Source organism: Tachypleus tridentatus, chromosome 7 (genome assembly GCF_004210375.1).
Source record: "Tachypleus tridentatus isolate NWPU-2018 chromosome 7, ASM421037v1, whole genome shotgun sequence".
Lineage (NCBI taxonomy): Eukaryota > Metazoa > Arthropoda > Merostomata > Xiphosura > Limulidae > Tachypleus > Tachypleus tridentatus.
The window spans coordinates 5,189,150-5,202,225 of NC_134831.1; the positions used below are offsets into that span (position 1 = coordinate 5,189,150).

Sequence of the window (13,076 nt, forward strand, 5' to 3'; positions counted from 1 at the left end):
CAAGTCCACATACATACAGCCATGCCACTTGGGGGCCCTTATATTAGAAAGGGCACTGAATTATTGGAAAGAGTTCAGAAGAAGGTTACTATTAAGTTGTCCAGAAATAAATGTCATTTTTGCAATTTTTGCAAAAATTGCAAAAGTATAAACCAGTGTTGTAAAACATGCTATAATCAAAGTAAGCACCATTTGCTTCAACACACTTTTGCCAATGTGTATCAATGCTGTTTATGCCCCTGCTGTAGAAATTAGAGTTTCTATGGTCAACGAGCTCCCTGAAAGCTTCTTCTGCAGCTGCCTGGTTTTGAAACATTTATTGATTGTACAAAAAGCTCTCAAAGTACTTGAAAAATGAAAATCAATAGGTGAAAGGTCTGGGGAATAAGGTTGATGAAGCAGAACCTTGATTCCCAATTTGTTCAATTTTTGGAGCATCTTCCTTGACAGGTCTCATAAAGCTGATTTTGTTGATCTTCATTCAGCTCATGTGGAACTCACTTATCCAACTTTTTGTATTTCCAATTGTACTCAGGTGGTTGGCAATGCTTGATTTGCTTGTGTCTAGCTTTTCTGCCAGTTCCGTACTGTTGTGCGAGAGCATGTCTCAACTGCTTCCTTTAATGTGTTTTCATCTAACCTTCCATGACCTTTGTGTTCTGATTGTAAGACATTGATCTCCATGTCAAAACCTTTAGAACCAATGCTGAATTGTATGTTCAGTAATAGATGCTTGGCTAAATGCATGGTTGATATTCTGTGTAGTTTCAGTGGCTTTTCGTCCAAGTTTGAAGTTGTAGAGAAAAATCAGATGAAAGTCCTTCTTGTCCATGCTGCCTTGGGGGTTGCAAAACTTAATCTGAGTAGAGTGGAAACAGCAGACAATTAAGATACTTTGTAAGCGACAAATGTTGGATTAAACCGACCAACCAACCAACAATAAGTTACTCAATATTCAGCTTCTAAATGTCATCACGAGACTTCCAACATTTATTTCTGAACAACCTAACAGAATGGTGCCTCAGATGGAGGAATTATCAAAAGAGGAGAGGCTGAAATCTCTTAAATTGTCTTCTCTTGAAAAAAGAGAAAGAGTTAAAGAATACCTTATTGAGGTGTTTAAGATTGTAAAGAAAATTGAAAGTGTTGGTACATCATTTTTCTTTTCATACTTAAATGCAAGAATAGTAGGACTAGCAGACACAAATATAAATTTTGACAAGGTAGGAGTCATCTTCAGTTAAGATAGCTGTATTTTCCTCATAGGGTGGTTGGTCTCTGGAATTGGTTGCCTTCAGATAATGTAGAAGCAGTAAAGTTAAGTGAGTTTAAAAGAAAGCTGAGATGAATCAATTTGTCCCTTGTTGTTCCTAAATATTATATTAAATTAACATGATAGTATTAAAGTTCATTTAACAGAAAACTTTCATGTTTCTTTTTCTGTCAATGCAGTCTTTCAGTGAATGAAAAAAAAACAACAAATTAATGAAGTGTCCTTGATAAGATAACTTTAAACAAGTATAACAAACTCTATTATATTTATGGGGATTTTAATCCTTTTCAATACACCATACAATAACCTAAATTAACTTTGGTACATGAATTGTTATGATATTGGACCTAATTCATTATTCCATATTCTATTGCACACCAACTGTTTAATGATTATTTATGTTATAGATTTTTATTCTTTCTAGCCAAAGATACAATTGAAAAGAGAATATGTTACATAAAGCCTTAATGTATTCTTTAATTGGTCATAGCTTTCTCTGTGAACTGTAGTTTTGACTCATCAGCACAGTGTGTGTTACAAATTTTTTATATTACTTTTACTGAAAAGGAAATAAATCTGTAATATAACCATTAAAACGTTAGATTACCATATATTAATAATAAATTAAACATAATATCATAATATTATTCATATACCTCATGTAATTAGGTTACTAAATGTAAAATTAAAAAACAGTTAAAAATTTATAAATATTATATATACATCATCATTATAAAAGGCCTAACTATTTCTTTGGTTTACTGACCCAGGCTTGAATGAAAATTTCTATGAATAATCTAATATTAACTGATAATTTCATGTAAAAGAATGATGCATGTACCAAAGCATTTTAGGATAACATCAGATATCTTGAAATACATTTGTAAAACATTAATTAAATATCAACACTTTATTTGCAATAAACAGTACGAGGTACAAACATTACTGAGCTTTGGTTGCTTCACTGCGAGCTATTTAAAATGGACAAGAAGAAACAAAGATTAAATCACCAACTGCTATGACCTTTTAACTTTTTTTTTCTTGTAGAACAGCTGCAACATAGGACATTGAATATCACAAACAGGCTTCAATTCATTACTAAACTCAAACTCTCAAACAAAATACAAAGATGGCAAAAACCAAAATAACTGGAAAACATGCATCTTCTCGATCACTCCTCCTGCCTAAAAATGACATCGTATTACAAAATACACCACACTCTTTAGATGAATGCAAAATATCTTGTATACACCTACAGTTTAATTATTAACTCTTACTTAATTTATAAAACAAAAGAGGAAAAAAAAAACTGTTTGTTACAACTTGACATGTACATGTACACAACAGAAAAAGATGTCAATAACTGAACAGTCAGCCAGACTGAAAAAAAAGGACAGCAGCCCTACACTGAAACTACTTATCCAAGTTAGCATGCAATTCTGTAAAAATAGAAGAAATAGCTAAAATAAGAAGGATGTAGCAAATACACAACAATTGTAGAAAATAGGAGATTAAAATTATGTTTTGTTTGTTTTTGAATTTTGTGCAAAGCTACGTGAGGGTGCTAGCCATCCCTAATTTAGCAATGTAAGACTAGAGGGAAGGCAGCTTGTCATCACCACCCACTGCCAACTCTTGGGCTACTCTTTTACCAATGAATAATGGTATTGACCATCACATTATAATGCCTCCATGGCTGAAAGAGCAAGCATGTTTAGTGTAATGGGGATTCAAACCCATGGCCTTCAGATTATGAGTCAAGTGCCTTAACCACCTTACCATGCCGGGCTTAAAATTATGAAAGCAAAGATATTAAACACATACATTATGACTGTAGTTTACTTACGTGTACATGCATAAGTAGTTTGTTTCTATTGTATGTACTTGTTGATCTGTAAATGATTTTAATGTCAGTATTACACTGTATAAAATTGATTACAAATCATATGTATACATTAAGGTGCTTTCAATGATTGTAATCAAATGTTTTTCATAGATTTTTCGTATATATAGTTTAAGTATTATCTAACATATAAAAATTCTGACTTCCTTGCTAATGCTAGTCTTATGAACGGAGAAAGAGTTTGACCAACTTACAGGTACTTTGTAACAGCTTTTCCTTTGTGAAAGTATCCATAATTATTCCCTCATATACATAGTCATCTTCCAAACTGGTTTACAATCTTATTGTTATTTTATATAGATTCATACATGAATTAGAAAGATGTTTCCATTGATTGGCTATTTATTCAGGTGTTTCATGACACAAAGCACTAGTGCCATTTATGCCAAGCATTAGAGTATTTGGTGTAAAGCACTAGTGCCATCTATGCCAAGCATTAGAGTATCACAGAAATGAAAAAAAGGAATGTAAGATGTGTACAAGAAGTAGAAAATACAAATACATAAATAAGAACCATATTTGTTGTTTAGTTATGAAAAAGGTTAAAAGATTAAATACAACTCAAAAGGTCAACAGCCCATAAAAACTAAAAATTTGAGCAACCTGAAGAATGCTACTGCATACAATGACACTGTCCAAAATAAAAGGTAAATCATAAAACAAAATATGTCTATAATGGTGCTACTGCTGGCAATCCTAGAGATAGCTTAAAAATAAAATTAGCAATTATGACTTGAATATCACAAAGGCTACAAATCAATCCCTTTAAAAGCAAATGATGAAAAAAAAAACAGTGGCCATTAGGAAGCCTATTCAAGACAAGTTCCTCTCTCCAATTCTTATTGAAACTAGAAAGCCAAATAACTTGAACAGGTTTCAGCTGAAATAGCTTGTTGCGCTTTGTATACCCTAAATCGACCGCAAATTGAGGTGATGTCGTGCCATGATGATGGCCTGGAGTCCACACAAGGGATATTTAAACTGTGAAAGTGCAACACTAGTTGAATTTAGACGCTTTCTATTGAACACTATATATTTATAGTTTTCCATAGTACACTGACATGTGTATTTGTTTAAGTAATTCATGCATGCAATTACCACATGAGCCAAGTGTTAATGTGAGAATGATGTGTTTCATGTTATTTTATAGACAAGCATGAATGTTAGATGGATTGAACATTTATAATGCAGGAGTTTAGATTGTTCTTTTTTTTGGTTTTTTTAATTACTTTTAACTTCATTACAGGTAGTCCTAGTTGTAAATAAATAATTGGATAAATTTAATAATCCAAAATTAATTCAAAATCAAATGCCTATGTGTAAATAATAGGCATTATCATTCATAAAAGTATATTGAACTAAGAATTAAAAGTAGTTTAATTGCATATTTAACTATATTTTCTTCTATGTCAACTAAGAATGTTATATTCACATAACGTAATTCAAGTCAATGCAGTTGTAAAGAACAAATTACATTTTTACCTCAAACACATAATACCATCAATAATACCGATTCATTTACCTATGCCCTTTCATAAGAAAAAGGAAATTAAATCTTTTATACATTTGCCAATTGAATTGACAATATTAAAATGTTTCTACTGTTCCAAAAAGATTTGAATTTCTTCAGATCAAGTACCAAGTTTTTGAGGTTTCACTAAATGTATTGACATCCAGTGTAAAAATAGTCAAACTAACCTGAAAATAAATATAAATAAAATTAGGAGAGCAAAGAAAACTGCAACATTATCCAGGGTCCGCAGCATGATCACAAGTTGTCTTCGGGGTGCTGGCATGAAGCGAACCAACTTTAATATCCTGAGAAGCCGGAAGGTTCTTAAAACTGATAGTCCACTGCCACTACTCTGCCAAACCTCTACGATACTGTAAATAAATACGATAACCTACTGATAAATAAATGACTATGATGGATTCAATTACATGAAAAAAAACTGATGTTTAACATGTTTCCTTACAGCTGTAATACATTAACTCTCACAACAAATGTGTAAGGCAACCAGTACATAATTCAGTTTTTTATTCATTACTTACTTGGATGCTACTTGAGTCTCTTCAATCAGTTCATAATTCAACAATAATAATTTTGAAATGATAAAAAAGTATTTTAACAGCCAACTCTTAAATATTAAATTCTGACCATTTTACAAGGTCAGTATGACCACTGGATTATTAACATATGCCAAGTTCACTGACTTGATATCTACTATTTTTAATACAGTTATGCTAAATATGTTATTGCTAACCTTTTAATCTTTTACATGAATTTTCATAACAGTGAAATATTTTCCTAAAATGACTAAGTGTAGCTTATCAGGCTACCTAAAATAGGCCTAAAGTTGTTAATATATTATCTAAAATTAATTGTGGTTTGAAATTTGTAATGGGAAAATTAAGAGAAATGTGAGAAAGAAAAACAACTTAAGTGACTTTTTTTAAATAAGATTAAAATTATATTTTTATACAGCAAGAAAAATTCAGAAAGATAAAATTTATGCTATCAACCCAACACTAGAAAGACTTGTATATGCTTTCTTTCATAGACAGCTATGAAATTCTGAAAAAAAATTGATACGAGTACAAAGAAACTACTTAATAAATTAAAGGCAAATATGAAAGAAAAAGTCAAAATACATAATATTTCACTATAATTCTAAAATACGTAAGTAGTCATTTTTAGATTCAACATGCATAATTTAAAAGGAAAGCCCATTGAAATATTTCTTTTTGAAATAACTTGCCCTAGAATTAACTGGAAACTTTCAATCTTTTTTTTTTTTTTTTTCATTTTTGAATCTCTTATATTTAATGTTCTTTATAAAAGTATTAAAAATATAAAATGTTACATTAGCCCTATGATATGGGCAGCAGTCAGTGTGTGCAAAATACAACCTTTTATTGAATTTCATTTAATATGGAATTATTTATTTGATTGCAGGGTTGTCAACTATATATTTTATACAATATTACTCACCTAGCAAAATTTCTGTAGAAGGTTATAAATATCAGATGCATCATAAAGAGATACCGAAAACAAAAATAACCACAGATATACATTTTGAAGTTTCTATTTCCAGAGAATATGCAAACTATACAATGGGGAAAAATACCTTTAACCTTTCACATGAAAAACATCTGGTCACAATTTGAATCAGACAGACATAATCACTTTGTAGACATATCCTGAGTACAGATAACTTTTGTAGCTAATCTGATTTTCTGTTATACAGCAGTTTGCCACATAGTTACCTCAGTAAATTGAATATTATGGTCAATATTACTTTTCTAATATGGGGTAAGTCCAATGGCTTAATGTAACTTTAAGCTTTTTCAGTTTGTGATGTTTGGATAGGTTACATTAGCCCTATGATATGGGCAGCAGTCAGTGTGTGCAAAATACAACCTTTTATTGAATTTCATTTAATATGGAATTATTTATTTGATTGCAGGGTTGTCAACTATATATTTTATACAATATTACTCACCGAGCAAAATTTCTGTAGAAGGTTATAAATATCAGATGCATCATAAAGAGATACGAAAACAAAATAACCACAGATATACATTTTGAAGTTTCTATTTCCAGAGAATATGCAAACTATACAATGGGGAAAAATACCTTTAACCTTTCACGTGAAAAACATCTGGTCACAATTTGAATCAGACAGACATAATCACTTTGTAGACATATCCTGAGTACAGATAACTTTTGTAGCTAATCTGATTTTCTGTTATACAGCAGTTTGCCACATAGTTACCTCAGTAAATTGAATATTATGGTCAATATTACTTTTCTAATATGGGGTAAGTCCAATGGCTTAATGTAACTTTAAGCTTTTTCAGTTTGTGATGTTTGATAGGTTACATTAGCCCTATGATATGGGCAGCAGTCAGTGTGTGCAAAATACAACCTTTTATTGAATTTCATTTAATATGGAATTATTTATTTGATTGCAGGGTTGTCAACTATATATTTTATACAATATTACTCACCGAGCAAAATTTTCTGTAGAAGGTTATAAATATCAGATGCATCATAAAGAGATACCGAAAAAAAAAATAACCACAGATATACATTTTGAAGTTTCTATTTCCAGAGAATATGCAAACTATACAATGGGGAAAAATACCTTTAACCTTTCACGTGAAAAACATCTGGTCACAATTTGAATCAGACAGACATAATCACTTTGTAGACATATCCTGAGTACAGATAACTTTTGTAGCTAATCTGATTTTCTGTTATACAGCAGTTTGCCACATAGTTACCTCAGTAAATTGAATATTATGGTCAATATTACTTTTCTAATATGGGGTAAGTCCAATGGCTTAATGTAACTTTAAGCTTTTTCAGTTTGTGATGTTTGGATAGGTTGGGTTGTAACTAAAGAATTACTAACTACAAGTCTAAACAATTTATACATTCATTGTAGAGGTCACTAGTTAGGCTACAAACATAAAGTTACATTTAATCTTGAATCTAATTGACAGTGCTGATGCATTATGTTGTTTTTCATATTTAATGGCGAAAGTGACAGGACTAAGGTACAGAAATACAAATCTTGCCAGGATAAGTACCATCTTCATCTAAGACAAATTTATTTTTCCAACAGGGTGGTTGAAATATGAAATGGGTTGCCTTCAGATGTGCAGTCACTTAAGGCTTTAAGGGAATGACTTAAATATTTGATTAATAAATGCTAGTTTTTAGTGTTTTATTTCTATTTAAAGTTTAGCAGATGAGACAGAGGTTAGATAGACCAACAGGTCCCTTGTTGTCCTTGTAGCTTACTCTGATCAGAAGTTAATATCAGAAGAAATTAACTTTTAAATCATTTCTTATTGAGCCATTATTTATCAGTGCCCTACAATATTGTACAATTGTACTTACAAAGTATGATATTTCACACTATATTCAGTTATTTGTATATAAACGTGCTTACCTCAGAATCACAATTACACCATCAAAAACATTGAAGCCATTACTAATGTAACCAAAAAAGCCTTCAGCTAGGACTTTAAACAACATTTCAAAGCCAAAGATGCCAGTAAGAATCAAATTACACACTTCCACTGCTAATGTTAGTTCTTCTGGCTGAAAAAAAAACAAAATCAAAATAAGAAGTGATAAATTAGATTCATTAATACATATAATTTTTCACTGTACTAATTTTTAAAGCACATCAGACCATGAACAACAACACACAAAAGCTCAAACATATCTGTATTCTACGATCTTAATTAATTATTCATGAATTGCACAAAAATATTAATTTGGTGAAACATCATAAGAATACACAGACAGATTTTCTGAGGGTCCATTACTATTTTGATATTTAAAATAGATTTATAAAATATTTATCTCTAGATTATGCACTGATTTACTAAACTTTCTAATTCTCTCTCTCTCTCAGATTCCACTGAAAAATGTGCTTACACTTACTTACGTATCATTCAAACATTTCTGTAAATTGAAACAAATTTATGTAGCTCCTTATAATACACTGTGACATTTATTAAACTGTTTTTTAGTTTCTTTGATTTTCAACTATGAAGATGATTCTAGAAGTCCAACTATAAAGTTTGACCATGCATAATGCTAAAGAATTGCTTTTATAAGCAACTGTGCCTTTGGAACAATAAGAGACTATAATAAACTTGCGTACATAACACAATCACTAGCAAGATGAATAAAAAAAGAAAACAAATAAATGTCAGCACATGATGTGCTTATAATGGATAACAAAGAACCTGTTCTAAATTCACTGGGAGCTATAACTAGTTAATAATATAATCTTATGCATAATAAAGTACAAATAAGAAAGAAACCGATAAGTTCAGAAAGCAGTATGGAAAAGAACAGATTGAATGTTTTATGTCCCATTGCTACGATGGAATTTTCCAATTGTCATTTATTATTTGTTGTTTAACAATAACTTCAAAGTTTAAACTCATATTAACTGAACTTTTAAGCCTAAAGCAAATTATATCCTGCAGAACACACATGTGGAGCTCAGAAGACTCAAGCTACTTATATAATACCAAGGGGCATTAGGAGAGCAAAATTCCAAAGTTAAAAAATGCTTTAACTCGTTGATTCAAAGCTCACTTCAAATTATAGGAGAAAGACTTTGTGCATGCTTATAATAATAACAACACTTATGTATATTATTTTGTTTAATTAAGACTGACCATTGCAATTATCGTGCGTGTAGTACGTCCCACACAAAAAAGTGGACAGAACAACTGTTCTTTCCGACCTTCTCTGTAATCCCGTCTATGGCTGAGCTTTGACAACACTTCAAAGTTTCAAATTTATTTCTTAATACATTGAATAAACAGAAAATTCACATTCAAAATAAACAAATAGACGAATGAAAAAAAATTAAAATTACATTTACCTGGTTGTGATATTCAATACCCATACTCAGAGTATTTATCAAAATTGCTGTGAGAATTCCTCTTTGAAAGTACTTGTGGTCAACAAAACACTTTAGTTTAGTCTGATGAGGTTTCCACCAGTAACAGAAGCTCTTAGTTCTTCGATGTTGCAATGCTGCATCATCACATTCTTCTTCTGACTCAGACCAAACACAATCAGAATGACTAACCTGACCTCCTTTCTCCATCTCCGGTTCACAAAGAATTACAGGGGCTGAATGATGATTTTCTCCTGGGAAGAGAAAGCAACATATGTCAACTTATTGTATAAAAACCATACCATGTATACACAGTCAGAGAAAAAGTCATCAAGTTGCTTTGACTGAAACAATCACGTGATATATATATGTAAGTTTCAGTGGTAAAACAATTACAAATTGTTCTACAAGCTTAGTACATCAAAACTGCTTTATTTTGTTGTGTTAGGTTGCAAAATAATCCAGAATTATCTTTAACTTATGATGAAAAACAAACTATTTACATAGAAAAAAATTAACCCAACAGTGAATATTAATAATATATTATTCAAATTCTGTGCAAAAAACAAAAACTTAGATTGGTTAAAATGTGCTGATTTATCATTTTAGTATTCTCACTGTTGATAATATTTTCAGCCATAATGAAAATTTTAAAGGTCTGCATAACAAAGAAAGATAACACAGTTGCTTTGTATGCCGTAATTACATTTCTATACTTTATATATGTATACTTTTGATCTTGTTTAATTATATTTTATAGCCAAATTATTAATAAATGTTAATTATAAATAAATTATTAAGATATATGATTAATCTTTTTAGAAATTATTGGTTGTATTTTAGTAACTTAGGTTAAAAAAGAATGGATTTAGGGTTAATGCTGTTAGGGTTATAGCCATCACTGCTCCTAGTAACAGCTATGAACTAGAAGTGACTAGTTCTTTTGTGGAATTACCTTCTGGGTTACAAGTTAGAAAATTTAAGTTGAAATATACATGGGGAAATCTAATTGTCTTATTTCTGTTGAAGGTAAACTATATATACAATTACATAGAATACATCTGAAGTTTCTTTTTGTGACAATATAATCACATAATTATGATAATGTGGGAATAATCTGGATGGTATATGCATGTTTTAGTGTTGGAATAAAATACAGAGAAATAAGTATTATATCAACCAACTATTAAACTGAAAATTGTGTTATAATCTGCAGCCTTCATAACATTAAAAAAAACTTTCTATACTAACAAGTATATTGTTTACCCTTTCTTAAAGTTGAGTAGAACCTCTGCATAGCATAATTACTGGCCAGACTAGCTGCTAGTGCAGCACTCTGAGCTCCTGTGAAAACAAGCAGTTCAGCACACGTGAGGGGAGACATGCCACAAGAAGGGTTGGAAGATTCCTTGGTAACTTGTAGACTCACTTGTTTAGGAAGAGACTGTTGCTTCTTAACTGACAGTACAGGTTCTGCAAGCATACAAACAAACATAATTACACACACACACACTTATCCTCTGTGGGCTGGTGATGAGTTTATGGACTTACAACACTAAAAGTTAGGGTTCATTTCCCCAAGAGGACAGAGCACTTAAAACACAGCAACAGCATGTATATTCTCAAACAATAAAAATACTGAAATAATTACCTCACCATGCAAAGTACTACCTATGGACCTACATGTCTAGAACTGTAACCAGTTTCTTTACTGTAAAAGAATTTTGTACACAATTAGCTCTTCCCAATATCTAATTATAATGAGACTTTTTGTAAATGTTATTGTACAAGGGCCTATTCAAATCTTTGACATTGTGAATTAAAATTAAAGGTTCTGGAACCTGGGAGTGCACCCACTAGTCCAATTTCCTTAGTTAGAAAACACTCAACTATTAAAGATATCTTACATACAATTCTTAACTTTTCCATGAACACCATAAGCACTGTATACCAAATTAACCTCCTGTTAGGCACCTCATCAATAGGTTCTTGGAAGTCACATAACACATTTCTGAGTCATAACCAGAGGCATCTAAAACAACTAAATGGTCCACTATCCTTTGTTGTTGTTATGTTGTTGTTTTTTTTAAATAAACACTTGGCAATCACATAAGTCTCTTAAATGCTTTATACATGAGAGAGATTTAAATGTTTTTGAAAGAAAACAACAAAAAACACCCCACTCCCACTCGACAGTGCTGTCTACACCCCTGCATCTGGGATAAGTACTTCTGTCCAGAAAAAAAAAAATCTTCAACATGTTGTTGGATTAAAACAAAGCTTTTTTTAAAACCATGTTAGATGAAAGAGACATAATAGTTTCTCAAATGCTTTTCCAAATGACTTCTACCTTGCTACAAACAGAAGTCAAACTAATTGACATGCAGATTCTTACTTATAAATCCTTCCTCAAATCCTTGTTTTTATAAACCATAAATTGTAGAATAAATGTTATATAATTGTCAGAACTTTGCTCTCTGTTAAAAGACTTTCAAAATAACAACTAAGTTCTCTAACGTTTTGCTTCTCTACTTCAAGGTTTAAATAAATCTTGCTTGGATTAGTATCTACAATTTTTCCAAGTTTAACTACATTATGTTTGCTCCATAATAAAAATAGTTTTAAATATTTTATCACTATGAACACAGGTGGGAATCAAAGTGCCCATATCAAGACTTTTTACAGAGCACCATTCAACATAGTATTATGAATCTGATATCAAAACTATCAATTATATATTCTACCCCACAGACTGGAGAGAGTAAACATCAAATATGATACACAGGAGAGCTAAAAAAAAAACAACTGCAGTTTGCATTATGGAGGTCCTATAGGTTATGCATATGCAATATGCAAACTGTAAGATGGACAGGAGTATATTTTTTTCTTCAAATGACCACCACCTTGCACTCCTACATGTCAGAGACATTTCTTGAGTTCAAATACTCTTGTAACATATCCAATTTTTCTGTGTAACAAGACTTGTGCATCTTACTAGAAGCTTGCCACATTTTGCATAGATATGAATAGTAAATTCACAATTATAGCCAATATGCTGCTGCAGTATGGGATCATGAGTGTAAAATAACTTAAGTTTGAGGTTTCAAGACATGGCATCTTCACAACAGGTTTATTACCTTCATTCATGAAGGGTTTAAACAGCAGGGGAAAAGAATTAGATATTAAAACACAAAAAAGGTTAGATAAAATATATTTATGGGTTTTTACTGGTCATTTACTCATCATAGTAAATCTATATTTATACAGAATTTGATAAATATGTAGCACTGATACTAGTAACTGGGTTTTAATTATTCGGCAGACAAACTGTTTGAAGTACAAGAGGAATATATGAAACCTAATTTATCATTCGATTTCCCAATTGTTACTATGTTGCAGCCTTAATTAGTTGAACACAGGTTCAACGTGGTGTGCAAAGAACAATTGAGGACACCATACTGAT

The 13,076-nt window shown here is 31.1% G+C and overlaps 1 protein-coding gene across 1 annotated transcript in view; it reads right to left on the bottom strand.

The window, feature by feature from the left end:
- LOC143255033 (voltage-dependent T-type calcium channel subunit alpha-1G-like) overlaps positions 1-13,076 on the bottom strand; it is a 226,544-nt gene that overhangs the window by 56,392 nt on the left and 157,076 nt on the right. Inside the window, 4 exon segments of the mRNA XM_076510047.1 lie at positions 4,875-5,060; positions 8,138-8,289; positions 9,596-9,867; positions 10,880-11,086. Of these exon segments, the coding sequence (XP_076366162.1) occupies positions 4,875-5,060; positions 8,138-8,289; positions 9,596-9,867; positions 10,880-11,086 (817 nt within the window).